Source organism: Dryobates pubescens, chromosome 23 (assembly GCF_014839835.1).
Source record: "Dryobates pubescens isolate bDryPub1 chromosome 23, bDryPub1.pri, whole genome shotgun sequence".
Taxonomy (NCBI): Eukaryota; Metazoa; Chordata; class Aves; order Piciformes; family Picidae; genus Dryobates; species Dryobates pubescens.
The window spans coordinates 18,414,320-18,437,066 of record NC_071634.1 but is presented as its reverse complement, the minus strand read 5'-3'; the positions used below and the strand labels follow the sequence as shown (position 1 = coordinate 18,437,066).

The 22,747-nt window shown below is 42.3% G+C and overlaps 1 protein-coding gene across 10 annotated transcripts in view; it reads right to left on the bottom strand.

The window, feature by feature from the left end:
* The window catches only part of LDB2 (LIM domain binding 2), a 321,316-nt gene that overhangs the window by 35,079 nt on the left and 263,490 nt on the right, over positions 1–22,747 (bottom strand). For all 10 annotated transcript variants that reach the window (XM_054172153.1, XM_054172155.1, XM_054172156.1 and 7 more), the window contains 3 exons: positions 14,083–14,255; positions 9,090–9,212; positions 7,425–7,508 (listed from right to left, as the gene is read on the bottom strand). In XM_054172153.1, coding sequence (XP_054028128.1) covers positions 7,425–7,508; positions 9,090–9,212; positions 14,083–14,255 — 380 coding nt within the window. The remainder of the gene's footprint in view (positions 1–7,424; positions 7,509–9,089; positions 9,213–14,082; positions 14,256–22,747) is intronic.

Genomic DNA, 22,747 nt, shown 5'->3' with positions numbered 1-22,747 from the left:
AGCAGCACTGACTGGAGAAGGTACGAAAGAAGTGATTGGGGTAAGGAGGAAGGTTCGGTATAGAACAGTTTTCTAGCTGTGCAGAACACAGCACCAGACATTACACACTCCAGACAGAAACCTGTGTTATTATTTTGATAATGTCTTCTGCTCTATTCTGCTCACCAACCTCATCAGCACCTCTATTCACAGACCCAGCCTGCAGGCTCTCCACATGACATCCTGTGGGTCCACCTGAGACAAAGTGAACATAATATCATGGGTTTCTGTTTGGCATCCTTCATACAGACATGAAGACAGACAAGAACTTTCCTGGGACATTCTAGAAACAAGATCAAAGTCAAGAGCTCAAATCAAACCCTCAACATATGTAGACAGGGAAAAGCCAAATCTGATCTTGAGGTGCATCAAAGAACATCTCCACAAGAGAGATGGGCAAGCTGCAATGCCGTTTTACCTAAAACAAGAGTGGCAAACAAAGGGGAAGGCACAAGCAGGGTAACCAGCAAAGTCAGCCACATGTAGGTAATGACACCAAAAGGTTGCATGGCCTGGTTGCTTGTGACATCACAATATGCAGAATCACGAAATAGGCTTTGTGAAGATTAAAAACACGAGGTAAGGGGGCTGCAGGATTCACTTTCCAAATCCAGAGCAGACCACAGGGCTTCCACAAGCTGTCCACAATGAATACTTCAGGTTCCAAAATAACTGCTTCCAAGACAAAGATCTGAACCACCAGCTTTGCATAAAAGCCTATTTCTTGACCTTTTCTGAGCACCCACCCCCCCCTGCACAACAATTTGCACCAAACACCCATGGATATTCAATATTAAATGACTAATTAAAGTTTTTGCTGTTTTCATTGCTTTGAACAAGGAGCTGGTTTTGGTGTTTTCAGGTCTTCACACAAATTGTACCTCTGCAGCTCTCATTCCTAAACTTAATTAATAGCTATTATTATTTATGACTGCACTGCATACTAGTCCAAGCTTTAATTTGGTCTTCTAAAAAGACAGCCTGTGGCTGTGTTCTTGGACATTTTTTTTCCTTAATCTTTTTTCTTTCCTGAAATAACATTGAGTTCAAATCTTGCAGCATGTTTTTATGTGGCTAGTGCTTTGTCTTTGTCTCTCTTCTTTCTCCCTTTTACCCTTGTGACTTCTTTATTTTTAAACTGCTCTAACTTAACTTCATTCTGATTTCTTACTCGTGGATGCTTCAAGGACTCACATCACTGATTATCATCTTTCCACTCTCATTAGTCCAGACCTTAATTTTATTTCAAAGGTCATATGGTCTGTATGTCCAGTGGGCATGGTAGCTGGCTTGTGTGCATGCTCAGCATAGCTTTCTCCTTAACTGATACTCAGGATGCTGGTAGTGCCCTTCTGTGAGGATTGGCCATCGCCATCTCCAGAAACCAGCCAGATCTGCCATTTCTGCTAAAGTCCCAATATGTTCTCTGACCACTTGCACGCTGTGCCCCATTTTTCTCTGACTTCTGAAATTCCTGCTATCCACAGACACTAACATCTGTTTCTGAGCCATGAGAATCAGAAATGGTCTTTGCTCACTGCACTTTGCAAAGTCTGATTTAAGATTGCCATCTGATTTTGGTTTTTACCCCTACTGGGTTTGCTCCATGTTTATGTTCCTCTTCACGTGTCACAATTTTTCCACCTACAAAACACTTCATTTGTTTTAACAAAATGCTAGGAGATCAGTGGGCAAAGGGCACACTGCTATTATTAACAATGCGAGTGCTTCTTTCCAACCCATGTCTGATCCAGAGACTGCTTCAGATTCCATCTGCCCTTCAGAAGATTTCTAAGTTGGTACTTCATTCTCTACCTGTCCTGTCTTCTGCAAATCTCCCATCCCTATTCCTTTGTCCCACTCACTTTATCCTGACTGCTTCTGTAACTAAATATTCCTGTGTTGTTTTCTCCAATCTTTCCTGCTTACGATGGAGGAATAATTCTTAATACAGCTATTTTGTGGTGTTGTGTCTTGAGTTTAAAAGTGAAAAGCTAACATCTGACCCTATGAGATTTTGCAAAAAATACATCCCTTCATTTATTATTCTGAAAGTATAACACTGTCTATAGAGGATCAGATGCAGGAAAGAAGAGGAACAGAAACCACTGTGATCATTACTAAAATAAATGCTAAGAAATTGCATTACCAGAAATCCTTGGCAGAATCAGCTAATTATAGTTGGCACAGATAGATTGCAGATAGCCAGCTATAGCCATCTGAGTACTTCTGTAAGAACCCTCTGATTTTGACTGCATTTTCTTGGGGAGAGATGCTCCAAGCCAAATCGATTTAGGTTGAAAAATTCCATTATTTATAGGAATGAAGTCTACAAAGTGTTGTGTCTGCATTCAGCACCTCCAGCTCCAGGAGCTTTAACATTTTGTCAGCTTTCATATAAAATCCTCCAGACTGATTAAGTGATCCAAACCCCTTCCTCTGAGTACTTGCAAAGCCTTACTAGAACCTCATTTTCATATCCACAGGATACATCTCGCTACACGATCACACACTCTCTGTCCCTAGCACACCCATTCAGTGCACAGCACAAAGTAAGTGAGGTTGCTGCGTGTAGGACTTCATTTGTATCTACTGAAGACATGGAAACATGGCAGAAGAATGAAGCAGGGAGCTACAGAACAAGAAAGAAAAAGAATAGAGCACCCCAATACTGCTATAATAAACTGTCCCTGCCCTCATGCTCTACTGTGGTACTAAGTCATGGATAAAGCATTTTCGCAACTGTTCCCAGAAGCATCATCTGCTCCTTTCCCAACTCAGGAGCTGGCCTGAGACAACAGACTGCATGCAAGAGCAATAGTTTTGTGATTGGTACCAAGGCTTGAGATGAAATTCCAAGTGCTGTGCAAAAGCAGAATGGTCACCACTCAGCACACCCTGGTGCTCATCAGTGTGCCTCAGTGCCACATGTGTGCACCGGGAATCACAGGGCTGGAACGCAACCACCAATGTGCACTGAGATACTAGAATGATGCTGCAGAAAAGCCTGCAAGGAACTGAGTAGCAGCAAAGTGCTTGCTGCTGAGTGAGGGTTAATCATCCTATGCACTGCCTGCACTGGGGAGTCTGTGGGAAATACATTGCATGGTGAGGCAGTTAGAATGTACACCAGGAAACTCACTCATGTTGCATGAGTGAATATAAATAAGGCATTTCTCTTCCATGATAGCATGACCTTGCATCCTTACAGCACATGCATGTAATCTTTCTCTTTCTTTACTGATGAGACACAAACAGCTGTAAAATACAGTCCAGATATCTGCCACAGACTCCTACATATTAGGAGCAGAACAGCTCCCAAGTGATTTGAGTTCATATCCCTTGCATCCCTGCACATCAAAGGAAGCTGTTGCATGCCTGTTTTGCATGTGCAAAAGAATATTTTGCATACACTATGAGTACACATCAAAATTACTTTTGATTACAATGTAAGCCTTGCCTTTAGAAAACTGTCCCATTAAATAATTCATGTTATCCTCCTAGCAGAAGGAAGCCAAAAGTGTCTAGTGAGGAACTAAATCAGTGAATGAGGGGATTCAGAAAATACTGTCCTCTGTGCTGCAAGAGTAACACTTCATTATTGTTTCACAGGGAAAACAGGCAAACAGGATAATTTGCAGCTGAGATATGCCTCAGTTAACACATACAGGATGTAAGGGGAAACAGGAGTGTGCAGTCCCTTGCCTAGATCCCTCTCCTGACGCAGAGCAAGAAGGCTCGCCATGTTAACTCTCCCTTTGCAAAGAGCAGATGCAGGTTCAGCTCCATTAACTCCAACAAACTGGCACCAGAGCAGACCACAGTGTGGGAGGATGCAATAGCTACACCTGGAGAAGAGCTCTACGAAATCACTCCCAACTCAGCCAGTGCAAGAGAGCAGAGACACGTCCTGCAAAGCAGCTGGGCAGGATACAGCTGTATTTTGAGGCTCAGAACAGGCAGTCCTGCCTAACTGACAGCAGGGGCTGGGTTTTTCACAATGCCAGAAACTGAGAGGAGAAATCATTTATAGAAGGCAGCAAGAAACATTTGAGCTCAAAATTGTGCTGCCAGTATAAAGCTACTGGGTTTAGAGTGCATTCAAACCCGTTACACATTGAAGATCTAAACAAAATAGCTGAGACACTGTAAAATTACATAGAAAATCAAAAGGATAATGTTTGGGGAAAAAATTATTGTAGCTTGGTGGAAACTGTTTGAGTGTTACCTCCATCTTCAAATCCTGTACAGGATTCTTGTTCATTCCTGGCTCATACTGACTGAGACTAAGATATAGGTCTTGGCCCTATTATCTGCTAGTTTGTAATATCTACTACTTGATGACTTGACAAGAAATTACATTTCTAAATGCTTGATATTAATTTAAAGCCTACAAGGTTTTGCTCATTATTTCTGAGACAGCCTATTCAACTCCTAGTCAGCAGCTACAGCAAAGTATGCTGACCCCATTGATGAGGTAATCAATTCTGCTGGAACACAACAAACTGGTAACTAGAAAGAGAGGAAGCCTATGGTTCTATACAGAGCCAGAGAAAACAGAAAGCCTTTGGCGAACGATGCAGGACAAAACCTTTCATTTCCAGGCTCCAAGAGGATGTATTTTAAATTTGTATTAAATGTGATTTACAAAATCAAAGTTCTTCTATGCTGGACAGCTTTACTGGGAGTGAATGAAGACAAACCAGGGCATGCATCCAAAGCTGTGGCTCTATAGGCATGTGGCGCTCTGGAATGGAGGCCTGCGTGCCAGCAACTGCAATTATCCCAACTAGCAATGATTTAGCATTCTGCTGTGTCTAGAGTGTAAAAAACACAGGCTGCACCTTAGATCACAATCGTCCACAATCCACAGTCTTTAAAGAGGCTGCAGCACAGCTTGGTGCTATGAGCATGCTGAAGAATAGAAATCATTAATACTGCCCATCAGTGAAGTTTTAACTTATGAGTGTCACAAGCCTTTGCTGTGTGCAGCAGAAAACAACACAACCCAAAACAAACAAACAAACAGATTATGATTAGGTTCAAATCCTCATTCAAAATCATGGCACAGTGTTAATTACTAAACTCTGAGATGACTGAAAAACCTTCAGAAAATGATGACTTTAGAAAAAAACAACCACAAAATAAACCACCTTAAACCTAAGTGCATCTACCTCTTGGGTTTTTTTTTTACTGCATGATTTTACAATCCTGAGTTCAGAAAAGATTTTCATGTTGAAATTAACAGAAGAAAGTAATTGGGACAGAAGTGAATTGAAGTGAAATGTGTTCTGCAATATGAGCTCCCGTGATGGGCTGAACTTCAGGAAAAAAAGAGCAGAATGATCAATTCCTTATGACAAGAAAGAGAGAGGCAAAGACTGGCTTGGGGGAAAAAATATTTCCTTTTGGAATCACCACAGTGGGAGCCAGAGGAACCCTTGCACCCAGAGACCTAATGCTGCCTGTTAAGCTAACAAAACTAGTCTGGAAGAAGGGAAAAAAGCAAGACTTCATCTTTTTATCCCTTCCACTTAACTGTTCATGTCCCTAGTGCTTACCTTGATCTGAGGGTTTTTCCCCAAGGAATTTTTTCTCCCTCCCCCCACCCTTTCTTGCCTTTTTGTTTTTTGCTGCTGATGGAGGGAGCAGCATGGGTGCCTGATGCCAGCTGCGTCCTGACAGAGACCCTGCCTTTCTCATTCACATTGTCAAATTCAGCAGCTACAGAATACACCACAAACAACTCAGAAGAGGTTGGAGACAGTGCTGCAAATGCAGCATAGTGCTGCTAGCCTTGTGGAGGTTGGGTAAATGAGTACTGCGGCTGACGTGGGCCAGCCCAAGTGCTTGCCAGTGTATCTGATCATGCCAAGGGAGCCAAAGACCTCCAAAGCAGGGCAATGCCTTGTGTCACAGATAATTTGGAAAGAAGACATGGAAACATCTTACCAAAGCTAGGTGCTTGCTGCTTGATTTGCCACAAGGATGTAATGCAAAACTTGGCGTGACTGAGGAGGAATGGCCAGTGGGGTGTCTGCAGAACCTGCTCTAGGATGCTTCACCTCAAGACAATGACAGTGTGGCTCTAGGGATGTTGCCAAAGCACAACAATCACTCTCTGTACCAAAGCACAGATTAAACTAGCCACGAGAATACAACACGCACAACACAGACATATTACTCTCGAATGTATGCATGGGGAAATTCTAACACAATGTTTCACACCTCTGAGGTTTTATGCCATGTTCTTCTTCTCCAGCAAACCTGCCCTGCACAGCTCAGACTACAATTTGAACAGTAACTTCAATGCCAACACCACACAAGCACCAAACAGGAATGGCCATTGCACTGGCAAAGTACAACTACAGCCTGTCCATAAGCTGTGGGGAGACAGAGAGAGCTCACCACACATTTCAGTCCTGGACACTCTCCTCTCTGCAGATGAGAACACTCTCTGGGTAGGACTCCATCCATAAGGAATGTATGACAAGGTTCATGGACCCAAACGAAGTGCAGTTAAAATACAGACTGTTGGGGACAACTCTACATTAGGCTGAAAATAACTGCATTTTCTACAGCTATTGTTATCTTTAAAAGCATCTTCAATAACTACTCACATAATTAAAAGGAATGAAATCAAATGTGCTTGGTGAAGTTAGCTTGGTGTATCATTGAGCAATTTTGCATCATTTACTAATGGCATGTCTAGAAACAAAAAAACATCAGAATTTGAACTCCACCAACTCCTATCTCACTGTATGCATTGTAAGCCCACACTGGGAATACTTTCAAAAATAAAAATAAGCTTCCAAACTTCGAATGCACTTTAAGGGTCAAAAAGCAATGGGAACAAATGCATTATTTAATCATAAAAAACACACTCGATTCAGAGCGGGGCTGAGGGGGGAGCTCAGGCTCCCAGAGGCAAGTGAAGTGAGGACTGCTTTGAGGGACTGATGTAAACAGGGCTGGAGCTGAGATTTCACTCAGCCCTGACTCTGCCTGGGAGAGGTGGGGAGGTCGAAGAACTGGAGAAGACAGGCAGCTTTTAATAAGAATGAGCTGCCACATTCCCAGGGACAGTGAAGGAACAGTGGGGAAATTCTTGCTTACAAAAAATGAAGCCATTATTCAAAACTGAGAAGAAGGACTGCTAAAAACATATTGCTTCAGCTCCATGATTAAATTCTTACCCTTATTAATGGCACATTGTCAGCAGCTACATTTTTATTACAGTCTCTGTGTTTCTCCTTGACACTCATTCAGGATTAGGTCCGTTTCTTACCTGGCCAACAGAGGCTTTGCTCTTATTACCTTGACTCAAAGCTAACAGCAACTTCAAAAAAAATGCTCACCATAATCACCAGCTATAGTGTGCTTACCCTGAGGTAGTTGAGGGTGAAGTTTGTCAGACCCATTCGAGTGATGTTTTTGGACAGCTGCTCCAGCACCTGAGGGTCTTGTGCCTAAACAACAGAGGAAAAAAGAATTTCACTTTGCTTTTTTGTTTTTCTCTACATGCTTGGTGGAGTGCAGAAAGGTTCTCTGCAAAGAGGTGCCACTCCTATGGTTGAATTACACATTGAGGCTACATGCATGTAATAAGCTAGAGAGTTCTGCTTGCACAGGAAAGTGTAAAACATTATGAAATTGGAGCCAAATAAAGACTGTTTCAGAGTGTCTTTCTTTTGTCCCTGCCCATCCACCTAGGAGTCCAGTCGTGCACAGGGGTACAAGTGAGCAGGACCATAAAGCTTCCTGAAGGATCTCAGTTCACTTTGAGCCTTTCATTTGTTACCTGGAAGTTCCAGGCACCTAAGCAGATAAGGGCAGCAATAAAGAAGGAATTACTTTCTCTTTGGGGATAAGATACTGAAGAACAGAGAACTCACCAAGGCACCTCGAGTAGAGCTGAGCACAAAAGCAGCCTTAAGGACAAGCTGGAGAACCCTTCTGGTCTAAGTTCTTTTCCCAGAATTAAACAGGAAACATGCAAGTACAGTCCTCTGATCCCAGCCAGGAGCTCTGCCTGTCAGACCAGCCTCCTCTTTAAACTGAGATCAAGCTCATTACCAAAATTAATACCTGCTGGTTGCAGGCGAACCTGCTTCCACTCTCTTTGAATTGCAGCAGTCCCCTACATACATAATGTTGCTCATGGCCATCCTCATTGTCCCTTAAGGGGATACTGTGAACAGTTCAGAAGATCAGCCCTCTATAATAAAAGATAACCCTGGGACAGAAATGGTGGGGAAGCTTTTCAAGATTATTTTCTTCAGGCTTGTAACAGCCTTCTAAAAACAGTCCAGGCTTCCTCAGTTGTTCATCATAAAGAATGTATCTTTACCTATAGATTTCTGAGCAACTCAGTGTTAAAATACAGACACATATTTGGGGCTGAAACCGTAATTCTGCAGTTAATTTTGTATATGAAGCTCTACTCTTTGGAGTGCTTTTACAGAGCAGGACCGAGAGTGGCCACAAGAATATGTCCTTTGTTTCACTGCAACACTTCACCTTACAATGTTTTGACTTCAACTTGTAGCATGTTTAATGTTGTCATGTTCTGATGTGTGTGTTTTCATTCAGGTACAAAAGAAGAGCCTTGAAATGTGAAAAAAGAAGGCAATCTGGATTAAAATGCTAAAGGCTTCTAAGGAAATATATGGTTATTACTTATTTTCTGGCTCACACGAGGGCTCCAATAATTTGCTTCATCTCAGGACTAAATACAATTCATACCTACAATGATGAGAATTCACTGACTTTGGTGTAGTTCATATCAATAGGAACAGATTTTGGGCCCAAATCATGCAGATGGGATTAAAGGGAAAACTATGTGCTAAACCAAAATGAAAACATAGCAACAGTGGCAATAATAGAGCACTGAGAAACAAGGGAGTGAGGAAAGAACTTGTAAATAGATGTAGTTGCAGGCAAAACAAAATATTTATAGCTAATTGCCTTGGGTGTGAAATTTGCTGGAGTTCTTCACAAACCTAATCTCATTTCTTTGCATTAGGTCAAGTGAAAAAAGGATTACTTACATGCATGGCTAGAATGCTGCGTGGGACTAATTCTCTGTACTGCCTAATAGTAAAGTGCCACGTTTTTATTCTCATGAGATCATCAAAAGTAAACTCCAAGATAAGACGTCCTTCTGTGCACACCTGGAACACACAAAATGCATGGAATAAATTCCCTGGGATTTTGGGTTTAGTGCTATTGTCTCATTGATTAAGCAATACAGAGCAGTATTCTATTCCTCATCTCTGCCAGGTTAATTCTGTTTTGTTCCCTTGGGGAAGAAAAAAGGAATGTGGGAAAACGACTTCACGTGCCTAACCACGAGGACAGTAACTTATAATGTTACAGGTTTTAGAGCATTTCACAAACACAGAAATCTTATTTATTGCATCAGTTCTCCTCCTCCCGCTGCTAATTGATGACTGAGCCTCATGTTGGTGGCGAGTATGGTGCAGCTTGACATCAAGTTTCTGAACTGGTCATTCCCAGCCTGGTTTACATTATACCTTCCTTACACTAGCTGGGCATGTAAACCTTCCCTTCATGTCCTGTTGGAGTATGCAATACCCTGAATGCCTGTGGCCAAACTTGAATTTTTTCCTTCCCCCTCCCCCTGCTTTTTTGCCTTTCCCAAAGGCTCCTGATTTTTATTTTTTTGTTGAGACATTTAATCCCAAGTTTTATCTCTCTTATCTACTTTTATTAATCCCCCCCCTCCTTTCCATGGAAAGACAGACCATCAGGCTGTATGAACTGTCCTGCCACAGCAGGTTTGAGAGCCAGGGCAGCAGAGGAAAGGTTGTGGTCATGGACAACAGAGCTGCTTCCACAGGAAGTGGCTCACACAGCTTTGTGAGGGGTCTTGTCTAAGAACAGAGAGAAAATATGGAAGGAATAAATGCAGTAAGTGGGTACTACCTGGAAATGAAATAGAAAATAAATTACTGGGGACTTTTAAACAACTGTTCACAGCTTTTATGTGGGAAAACTGCTGCGGCTATGATCTTCCTTAAGCTGCGAAATATACACCCAGCATGGTGTCTTGACTAGGGTGCCGTGCAGTACTGCGAAGGATCCTGATCTGAAAATTAACTTCTTCTGTTGTTGATCACTTTTTTCCACATTGGATGATTAGACTTACAACTCCTATTCAAAGTAAACTTGCAAGTGCAGAGTACAGAGATATTGTGGAAAAAGGGTGTAACAGCTTTCAAAGCAAAGCTTTACCCAGAACTAACATCCAATGGAACACCAGCAATCACCTGAGCCCACTGAGCCTTTTCACCAGCCCCAGCTCAGTCCTGGTTGGCTCCCACTTGGGCAACATCTGGCTTTTCTGCTTAACAGTTCCCTTAATGCCATCAGAGGTTTTCCTCCTGCTTTTCCCTGCAGGTAATTTGAACAGGCATACTATACAACAAATTACTGTAAACCCATGAAGGAGAACCTTGCAACAGGTTTTCTTCTGCCCTTTTCAACACACCTTAGTGATGTCTTCAAATGCTTAATGTGACACTTTGTCATTTGACCCTGATTTTGATTTCCTCATCCTGTTTTCACTAGGATGAGAATCACAGAGGGGTACACATGCATACACATAAGGATTCACACAAGGGGAAAAACATTTTCTATTAATATTACTGTGCTGAGGCCAAAGACCCTGATTACTGACCAGTTAACATGAAAATATTGCAGGCTTAAGACATTTTTTGTACTGGTACCTGTGGCTTCTCAAATGGTTCTCATTTTAAGCTCTTAAGAGTTTTACTACGTGCACTGGTTTTAACAAATTTTAATAGAAAAACTGAAACATTGCTCATATTACAGTGGTAAAAATGTATACATCTTATAAAGGAATTTAATTTCCTTATGCAGAGCAGAATTTTACGCGGTGCTTTGAATCAATAAAACTGGCACACTTCTTGTTTTAAACGGGCCTCTTATTTTATATTTTTTTAAGCTGCCTTTTACATAGAATCCAAAAAATCAAAAGGGTCTCCAATTAAGAAAACATTTTCTGTTGTGCTGAATTCATGTTACCGTACTGTGAGCTCTGACATTTTGTTTCTGTGGTAACCAAAATCAGCTGATTAGTTGGCATGGCAACAGAAAAGATGTAATCCCAGCAGACACACTCTAATCAATGCCCCCAGCACAGATGGTCTCCGGAGGATCAACAAGAAAGAGGCTGGCAGGCATTCAGGGTATCACGTGGTTGCTCTAGACTAGGCCAGGAAAAAAACTAAAAAAGAACATTTCTCAAACTAACCAATAGCTTTTTAACCCCTTCACTGCACTTATTAATTGCAGGAATTTCAACTGCTCCCACCTATGAAAACCAGCTTGGGTTCTGTGCCTTCTTGTACAGACTCTCAGCCTCCTAACACAGAGCATCTTTGAGAAGCCTTCCCCCTCTATCAAATACCATTTCTCAAACCTCAGTTCTTGCTTGAAAATAAACTTAGAGTCTATACAAGCATGGGGAATGCCTGGGATTGTAAGTAAGGATTAAAATCACTGAGTTTCAAGGATTTCACCTATAAACCCCAGCTGATGGCCCCAAGGCTCAGTGCAGGAAGAGGACAGTTCAGATACGGGGTGCTCACTGCTCCAGTGGTGGAGGCAAAGCTCTGCCAGTCTGTGGGGAAATACAGGAAAACAGTCTGCCTGCACATAAAGTTGAAGTGTCAGTATACATGGTGAAAGCAGAGATCTGGGAGGACTCCTAAAGCTCTCCTTTACCTGGAGAAAAAAATGAAGTATTTGCCAGGTAAACACATGGCAGTCAGGGCTTCAGTTTCTTCTTTTACCATTGGACTGTATTATATTCTCCACAGCATTTAATCATACCCTAAAACTAATTTTCAAGTGTGTGGCATGTTACAAGTACCTCTTGCCCTCTAAAGCCAAGCTGGATTAGTCATATCTTTACTGTTAGGCAGGTTCTAGCCATACTTGTTCCAAAGTATTGGAAATGCCATTCTCTATATTCCTCCAGTCCTGCAGTATGCAGGGAGTTGCCCTACCTAGGAAAATGTTGAAATGAATAAAATGCAGCTGTGGTTCCTGATTCAATACATGATGAGCACTGTTTCAGCCATTATATTACAATTAGCGAATTTGCAGCTTAGAAGCTGTCTGTGGAACCGAAAGAGCTACAAACAAATATAGTTTGCATTTTTGCATTGAAAACACCCTTGGGTCAAATTCAGACTTGGTCTAAGGAGCTACACAGTCCATTGGAGTGCTGCTTATTGTGGGGGGTCTGCTTTGTTCCACCACTGATGTGCTGAGAGTAAGAGTTCACCTTTGGGTCTAAGATCTGCCCCCTCAGTGTCTATGTTAGAAGTTACACACACACAGAGCTGAGACATTTGGCTCTACCTTATTTCTGAGCAAGTGCAATGCTCTTTCCTCCCCTATTCCACCACAACTTTATTTCAAATCTGCTCTCACTAACACAGTTTCCCTCTAGATTCCAAATCACATCCCCACCTGCACTCTCCTGCTGGGACACACAGGTTTATGCTGGAATCTGCAACAGCAATGTCAGATTGCCCTGCCAGGGTCTCAGCAGATGGAGATCGTTTCACACAACGGGATGGTGCCATGAGAGGTGAATGCAGCCCTGTCACACCCAGCCTGGTCTCTCTTCTAGTCTGCCTTTGACTGGCTGGACACTAGCCCATTAGTAGCAACACTGCCATGTGCTGCCATGATAAGTAATTGAACTATTTGAATTGAGAAAAGCATCTCACATGTACTCATTCAAACCCAACCTCCTTTATTTGCTGCTAACACGTAGGGAAATGACACAGACATCACTTTAGGAAGCTCTGTGGAGAAGCTGCTACCATACACCCTCATCATGTCCTCTGGACACAGCCAGCACACACAATGCTTGTGGGCAAGGAGGTGGCAAAGAAGTGCTGCCAAGGAATATCTGCTGACTTGCCTCTCACTGCTCTTGTCTATGTAGGTCACAGGGCTGGACTGGGAGAGTTGGAACTATGACAATGTTACATGCACACCTCCCTGGTCACCAGTGCACAGCACATCAGTGGCTACCTCTCCCTCTTCTTAGAGCCCCCCTCCCAAGAGCAGTGAAGGTGGCAGGGAAGATGTTACAAAAGGATGGGACTCATTCATGCTAAACAGTGTGAGCCACATAGCCCTGGTCACGGTGCTGGTGCTAAAGCCTCCACAGTCCTGCAGGCCAAGGACAGCATGGGTGGGTTCCCTCCTCCTGCTGACCCTTCTCCTTTTATGCTTTATCCAAGCAAAGGTTAACATTCATTCAAATGCACATGTACAAGATGGAAAGGTCTGAATTTCCCTTCCTCCATGAAAGGGGACATTTGCATTTTGTAGAACAGTTAACTAGTTTCTGTAACATATAAAACAAGACATTAATTTGTATGTTCTACCTTTTTGGTGCCTGTTTTTAAAAAATTTTATTTAAATATATGACACTCAGTCTAATTACAGGACTAGAAGTGGCCAATGCACGAAGACAATCTGCAATCATTTACAAATATTGAATATTCACTGACTGCCTGACCCAGAGCATGTCTGAATCAATTGACTCCTTCCATCAACTTCACTGCCCTTTGGACCAGCGTCCAACTGTATTAAATCACTCTTTTCCTTGAGATTTATAGTCCTTGGACTGGATAGGTATCAAATATAACTCATAGTATCCCAATGGTAGGTGCCAGCAACACGAAATCTCATTGTTGCTTTAAAATCAAGCCCAGAGAAAAGGAGATAGGCAGTTTGAATTTACATACAGCTTATGGTTCTAGAAATCTCCTGCAGTCTTTCTGGGAGAATTGCAAAGCATGCCCACAGAATTTTCCAGTTGTGTAATGAATATAGAAAGCAGTGTTTTCAGTATTAGAAATAATCCCAGTTCCACCAGAAAAAGGCAACTGTCAATATGTTTCACCCTTACAGACACCAAAAAAGAGAAAGAAAAAACAACAACATGCTTTATTGAGTCTTCCCTGTTACCTTGGTAAACATGGGCTTTCCATGCTGAGTGACCATGGTGCATTGATCACAGTCCACTGTGATGGATGAGTTGTGGTATGACTCTTTTGAGTGCTTGAGAATGTAATACAGGTCTGTTACACCTCCTTCAAAGACAGTGCTAAAATAACGAGGAATGAGGGTCCTTCCAATTGCTGTGAGGAAAATACAAAGCAGAATTCAGCAAATGCTCTAGGTTATAAAATCTCAAACCATTTGCTAACAGGACATGAACAATTTTTAAGTGCAAGGAAATCAAACTCTCATTTAATGAATACAATACATGTTCTCTGTCTGCTGGAGAAACAAAGCTGCTCTGCTCCCAGAGAAATCCATGAAAATGACTTATTCCATTCAGAGGGACTTGAATGGAATTGAATCTTTTTACACTGATGGTGAGTTAGAGTCACTCTTGAAACCACCTGCAAGTTTTTTTGTCCCAAAGAAATTATTATACAGAAAGCCACACGGCGTCAGTTATGGCTGAGAGTTGGATATTACTCACAAATGTACAAATACAAGTGGGGAGCGTTTACAGAATATACTGGCACACCCCAAAAGGCAAAGTGCATTGAGATAGGATGGCTGTGCACACACACATCTTTGCCTCTGCATGGCACATGTGTGTTATAGATACGCATACACATACACAAGCACTCCTGATCGAACAGGAGGGCTACTGCTGAGAAATCAGTCCTGGAGGACCTGAGAATACAATACAATATATTACACAACAAGTGAATACCCACAGGTCTGTCTGAGGTCCTACTTAGACCACAAATATTTATGTTACAGATTAGAGCAGACACCTCAACTAGCTTGCATGCATGACTTCAATCCCAAACTAGGGACTCAAGGCACCCCATTCTGCAATACTTCCTCAGGCAAAACTGTCACTGAAGTCACATCTCTCACTTCAATAGCAGTTTCAGTAGGTACTAGAAGGTCTAATTCCAAACGTAGTTATAGTGAGCTTCTGAGTGTACTTCAGATGCACAAACTAGCAGAAACACTGACATCAAAGGTAATTATCTTGTATGCAACTGATGTTTTTCATCTCCTTTCTTACAGATACATTTGGATGCAACCACAAGCCCTGTATGACAGAGCACTTCAGTTTATAATAGACCAATACTTCCATACCAAATGACTCATTGCTTTGCATGCATTAATCAATCCACAGTAATTCTCAGTGGTGGATACAGAAAAATTGCCTCCATTTCACAGAGGGAAAAACCAAGCAATCTAAACTGTGTTTTTGGAAGGATGAGATAGAAAAGTCTCCATCAACAGGCATGATTACAGAGTTTATTAGTTTCTAATTCTTGTTTGACTGTCACAGCTATGTGGTGACTCATGCCTCGCTCATTTGCTGCAAACTTTTGAGACTGATTTCTAAAAACAATTGTTTTCATAGGAATTTTGCCAGCATGTGAACAAAGGCTCCTGACCCTAGAAATGGATTTGCAAGTGGGTGCTGTACATTAAAAAGTGTAGTGTTCTCCTAGTCGTGCTGTGGGAACCGCTGCCGCTCTGCGCATTACAGTGTGCAGTACTGCAGGTGCAGTCATAATGCACATCATATGGTGAAAATGCACAAATGCAGGGCATTAGAACTTCATAAAGGTTTTGCTCTAATAATACAGAGAATTACAACTTTTTTTCCCCCTGTAATATTAGCCATTAATGCAATTCAATGTAGAAAAATACAGCACATTCTCTGGAAGGAGCTGACAACAATGAATGAATTGAACAGCTATTCGCTGCCTCCTAAAAGTCCCTACCCACTCACCATGCATATATTAATTTTCCACAGTCTTCTAATTTAATTTGGAAAAACTGAAGTCCAGTGTATCAGCACAGCCTCAGCTCAGGCTTCAATTCAAATTTCTCCGTGATGGTGCAGAATACAGTAAAATGTGAAATTTACTCATCAAGTTAATTTCGTGCTCCCCTAAGGCTAATTAGTGCAAATTAAATTTCCTGCTAATCATCCTAAGCAGTGAATGTGTGATATGAAAATCCAGCATTCCTACTGATTGTGATAAACCTCTCTTCATGTGACTCATGCACAGCACAAATATCTTGTCCCTCTTTTAACTGCAGTTTACAGACTCTCCCCAAAGTAGCATGGCCATGTGGTGCTGCGTTTTGCCTTCTCTTCACAGCTACAGCACATAGAAGAAGTCCAGAAACACATTAAATACCTCATTCTTATCACTTGTCCTAGTAACCATTCTCTCTCTTTAGCACAGGGATATGCTACCTTGAACAACAAAGTGAGGGTCCAAAGGGACAAGGAGGAGTGGAGGCACACACAAGAATATGCTACGTGGAAGCTGATTCTCAGCCACAAATGCAGATACAGACCCTACCTGTCTGTAAAACTGAAAACAGCTAATGCAGATGTCCAGTATAAACCATCATGTCCAATACTCAGCTCCAGAAGAGACACCACTGGAAACCTGCATTAATAAGCAGAGCTGTCCTTGGCTCACCATGTTGCCCTGACACAAAAGCCTGAAGCAAGCTCAAGGTTTCATCTCTCTTCATGAAGCACTGCATAGCTTAAATGATTATTTCATTTCTAGGATAAACATGAAACTCTCCATAGTGCTAGCAAAGCTTATTTCTGCAGGAGAACTGGCTGTGGAAAAGGCCTCACAAAGTCTGGAGATTGTGGCAAACTGTATGCACTCTAAGTGTAGAGCACTTCTCCTTGTCTGTGAGTACTGAGGCACGTAGGTGTGCACACCCCCAGCTCCGCTGCACACACACACACAATTCTTTCCCAGGCACAGCAATGTGAGAGGGGCAAAAGCGATTTCCTTCCTTTCTTGCAAGAACACATTAGAATAGCCATGACTGCTGTTGCCGAGGCTCTGAGCCCAATACTTGTGCTTAGGAAAGCAGAGGTAGGTTCATGTCTGCATCTGTACAAATACTAACAGGCTCTTACAGTCACATTGCCCAGAGAAGACCTTTTCACAGTGCAAAATGTAGCACCTGGCATTGTAACATCTCAGGCATACTAGAAGGAAAATTTACCTGCCTCTTGGTGTTCAGGCATTAATTCCAGAACACTGGAATGCTGCTTTAAATGATCATTTTGTCCTGGCCAGCATCCTTCATCCCTAGCTGACTACTGAGGATGTATTTCCCATGAGAAGCAGGCACTGCCCCCTAAATGTTGCTCCATTTGTACTAGCAAATCCCCAGGTAGCAAAGCAAACTGACAAAGATCAGCTGGATTTAGCAACAGGTAATAGCTATTTATATGAGAATGTCTCTAAGAAAGACATCTCTGAAGTGACTATTTTGCACAAATATAATGCTGTCACCCACTGGAATGACATAGCTTCAGCCTGTTCAGTGGTGTAACAGCCTGGCTGGTTTGGTGTACCTTCCTGGTGGATCAGAGGCATAAATACAACTTTAAATGGAATGAATACAGGTAGATCAGAGACACTCCCCAGATATGAGCAGTTCAGAAATCAATTAATTCAATCTACAAACACAGACAGGAAGCTTTATAGGTCAGTAACAGTTGTGGTACATATAATTTCTGAAGCACCATTTCTGGGGAATTCTGAAGAAAGAGAATTAAACTGACATATGAAATGGCCCAAGGGTTGCCTCGCAGGGAGGGAATGCACTTAGGTCACACTTCTGCTTTTTGGCCTGGCTGTGCAACAATAATGGTTGGGGTGCCCCTCTGTCAGCCTGATCCTAGCAGTCATTATTTTCATGCTGTCTTTTCATTTATTTCCCCTTTTAAATACCTTTCCCTGAGGTTTCTCTCAGGAACATGCTTAAGTCTAAAATTATTTTTCCATCCCCAACTGAGCCAGAGTCCAACGATCTGTAGGTGAGAAGGGCCATTAGCTTGTGAAGTTGCAGGCTTTTGCAAGCCTCGCACAAGCTATTGGGCAGAAGGCCACTTTTACAGAAGGCTGCAATACAATGGCAGTGCCACCACACACCTTGGGGTGGGGATGGCACTGTTGGGTTGCTTTTTGGTTTTTTTCCCAAGGAAGATTTGAATCAAATAGAAAGTAAACATGTTTTGCCAGTTCACAGGAAACTGGTATTATTCGTGGGCTAGGAATGGAAGAACACTTCCTCCCTTTGTGTCCCAAAGATAGGTTGTCAAAATCTCCATGCCCTCTCTACAGAATGAAAGTTCACGGCCTCTTTGCAGACGTAGGGTTTGATAGCAAACCCCTCCTTGCTCACTGAACTACCCATATGCTGCTTTTAAAGCAGCAGCTCTCAGGGGCAGAGACTTGAATTTAACATATACACCACGTGAGATAACTGTCAAGTTGGTATAGAAGTGAAACAATGGAAGTGTTAATCAGTGAAATAAAAATATTGGTTTTATTGCTTCCAGGCTGGTTTTTGCAGCTCTGAATCCTGTCAAGTCCTATGCCTTCAATTAGAGCTAGAATATAAAATAAGTAATAAACCAGACACAAATAAAAACATAAAATATAAGAAGCCTTTAAAAGCTCCGCAGAATCGGCAACAGAAAGAAAAACCACCCTGTGCCTCTAGCTTCAAGGAGCTCAGTCTGGAAGGTCTGCTGCAGCCTGCAGCTGATTATCTCATCAACACGCCATGGATGGGCTGGAGGAACTCCACCAGTTGGGGCTGTGGGTTTTTCGGTCTCCTGTCACAAAATGTTGAGCTGTCCTGCAAAGCTCTAGGCAGGCTATGAAAATCTCTTGCTTGAGAGATTATCACAGTTAGATCTCATTAATTAAATAGAGATGTAATGACCAACTCTCTCAGCCAGATGCAAGGGCTAAGGAAGCCAGAAGACAACTTCCCAGCGATTGCAAATGAACTTTCCTGAGCACCGCAGAAGAAAACCTGAGCTTCCTGCCAATTGCTAATTGACATTGCTGGGCAGGGCTAACTGATACTTGTGTGGGCCATTCATTTACATATGGGGCTTGTAACTGAAGTCAACCAGCACACAGAGAGCAAAACACCATGGAGTTACGTGGTGATGCCATTGCTGTTATTCTGCCCACACTTCTGTTTGTCCAAATTTCTCCTAATGTAGTAACACATCAGGGGGGTTCCCTCCCAGTCCCTCTGGCCGGGATGGGGAGGGAGAGTTCCCTCGACAAAGCTCTGGTTTTCAGTCTTGCAACCTGCTCTCTGGACACGCTGCAAGGCAGCCTGTTCATGTTCAGTAGCCCTTACCTGGTGAGCGAAGTCAAACACCACGCATCTGCCAGTTGCCAGAAAAAGCTGGGGATTTGACAGCATGGCATGAAAGGCAGTGAAAAGGCAGTCTAATAAGTCTAAATTCTGTCTTGTAGATGTGTGGGCCGTGTTGATTAAACCACCCACATGTATCCAAGGCAGAATCTGGCACACAGAGACCTATCCTATTTTTCTCCTTGTCTAGTGGGTAAGATCCTACCATTTAGACTACTTAGAGAATAAAAATTGTAATGCATGATTAATTGCCACTTACAGAATATTTTTATTTATTTGTACAAATTAAATTTTAAGTTAAATAATTAAAGATCTATTACAAGAGTAGCAATAATAATAATCTATTAGAGAATACTAGTGTGCTATTAATAGCAGTGTACTAGCCTAGTATATTACCAGGCACCATTCAAGCATCCAGAAAAAAAAATCTGTAGAATCCATAGACATTATAAATTTTAAACTATACAGTTCCCCCTCTAGTTCCTTCTAGCCTGTGGAATTTGGTCACTGTGCTAGGTCTGACTCTGCCTTTTCTCCAATAAGTATTTCCTAACATCTTTTTACCTCAGTCAGGATTTGCCTGTACAATTCTGATTCTGTTGCCAGTGTTTCCTTTTCTCAAAAGTCTGTAACTACCACTTCAATCCTCTAAAACACACTTGAATCAAGAGCAAGTAACAGAAACTTCATGACAATTAGACCTCAGCTTAACTCCCTGCACCTTATGACTCTTATTCTCATAGACACGTAATCTGCAACTGAGTCTTAAATCCATCATCTCTCTGAAGAGAGACAACATTTTACTGTAATTCATTTTGGTAAAAGCAGTCAAAAAGTAACCACAAAGCTCTGCATGTCTCAGAAGAAAGTTAGATTGCATCAGCATAGTTTTTCATTCAGGCTCAGCCAGCCTACCTATTACAGTAAAAATTCCTCTTAATACTTTCCTTATTACACAGGCAGCACACTACCAGTCTTAAAAGAATTGCTTGCTGCAAAATTCAGCCTCAGGCTCAGATAGTGTGAACCAGGAGATATGGAAACCAAGCAAGATCAAGATCCTTTTCACTGGATGGTAGCTTAGCTTGGAGGGCACATCTGGGGATCATCTGGTCCAGCCCCCCACTCAGAACAGGGTAACCTGCAGCAGCTTGTCTAGGACTGTGTCCAGTTTTGAGTATCTCCAAGTATGGAGCCTTCATGACCTCTCTGGGTAACCTGTGCCAGGGTTTGACCATCCTTTGAGGGAAATGCTTTTTCTTATGTTGAAATGGAACATTCTGTGTTTCACTTTGTGCCCAGTGCCTCTTCCATTTCACTGGGCAAGACTGAGAAGAGACTGGCTCTATCTTCTTTACCCTGTCTTACCCACACTGATAAGATGCCCCTTCCCCAGCCTGCACAGTCTCAGCTCTTTCAGCCTCTCCTCATATGGCAGATCCTCCAAGCCCTTGATCATATTCCTGGTTCTTTTCTGGACTTGCTTCAGTACCTCCCTGTTCTTTTTCTAAATGGTGAGTTCACACTGAATATCCTACTCTAGATGTGTCTCACCAGCACAAAGGGAAAGACTACCTCCCTCAAGCTCTCCCTAACACAACCCAGAAGCCTCTTTGCTGCAATGCCACATTGTTGGCTCATGGTTGAACTCTCAGCTTTCCCACAGGTCTCATAACCAGCACCTCAAATTGAAGCACAACTCTCGGAGCACCGACCCTGCACAGTCCTGTACTGGCTTCAAGCTTCAAGCTTTCATCAGTGACAACACTCAAAGAACTCAGGCACTCTGCTCACCAATCACAAAATGAAAACTCAGAGCCCATACAATTTGTTGTTTAAACAAGTGAGTTTAGTTTCTAGCAGCACAGAGCAGGCCAGACCTTTACCCACATTGAAAAATGCAGAATTTCTTGTGGCAGGCACAGTTCTGAGGCTGCTTATGGTATAAGCTGAGTGTTCAGGCTGGATAGGATAAGCCTTCCCCATGTCCCTTTTCCATAAACAAAAGACATACCTTGGATGGGCAAGTTCTAGTTTTAACTGTGAAACTCCCACATCATATTACCCAAACCCCAGCACTCCCCAGGAAAGATCTATTATAGATGAATATTTTAGCAAACAGAATATTTATATCTGCATTAAAAAGCTGCCTTCTGAAAGTGAATAAAGCCAGAACAAATGGCTTGCCTGCTCGCAGCACACAGCCACTCATGCTGCTGTCTGTGCTAATCATTCTCTTTGGAGAAAGAGTATTCCAGTTTTGTTCAACAACTGCAAAGAAGAAAGTTTTAAAGGCAAGCCAAAGAGGTTATTCACAGCTGTATGACAAACCACTGTCAAAACATAACAGACCACAACCAAACTCAAGCAGAAAATGACAAAATGTAAGACCGTAAAACTGACAGGAATTGTGCAGGACAGGCTTTTTAGATGAACAAATGCAATCTGCACCAGCACAAGGGACTGGCACGGCACAGGGAATGATACCCAGAAATGTCGTCTCGAGGAATAACGGCAAAAATGTAACGTTCAAATGGCAGAGCACAAAGAGGAACAGACAAAAACCAGGCAAACCATCCAGTTGTATTAAATCAAGCACACCCTTGACCCCTGACTTCATCTGACCTAGAAGAATACTAAACATGGCATGAAACAAAAAATTACGTGAAAGCACAAGCAAAATGACATTAAGATAAAGTGATATTTGCCATGTGCTCAAATACTGCCACAATTCTTTTAAGCAGATACTGAAGCTGATCTGGAGCAGGACAAGCCAGCCAGAGAGCACAAAGCCAAAGCTCAGATGCTATGGAAAATGGGTGCCTGCCTGTCTGTGGTGTGTCCATGCTGGTGGTGGCTAACTGGCAACCCACACATTTCACAGCAACCACCTAGGCTAATCCCATGTTGATCTGGAGTCCCAACAGTTCCATGAAAATTAAACCAGCCACTGGAACCACACCAATTACCATTTGCAAAGAATTTGGCCATTATGCTGGCAATCCTCCCCTCTCCTGGATTGTATAAATATTCAAGTATTGCTACAAAAGCATGGAGGAAGATCTGTTGTGTTATGTCTGCTGGTCTAAGGTTCTTCACAAATGTTTACAAATGTGATTCTACCAGTTTCTGATCTCCACTCTCTCCTCTGAACCATGTTGAGATGGGAAGCTGAGGCCTGGGAAAAAAAACAACAAACAACCCAACAAAACACCACCAACCAAAAAATGCCTCTGTGTATTCTGGAAATACTATTAAACATTTACAGCCTATATGAGAGAAGAATAAACAACTGAGAAAGTACTGATTTGAATAATGCATAAGTCCCTTTACCCTTAGAAACATTAAAAGAGAAACTTCGAGTGACTGAGACAAAGCACCATGTGCAGTGGATAGCTTTGCCACTTCCAAAGCT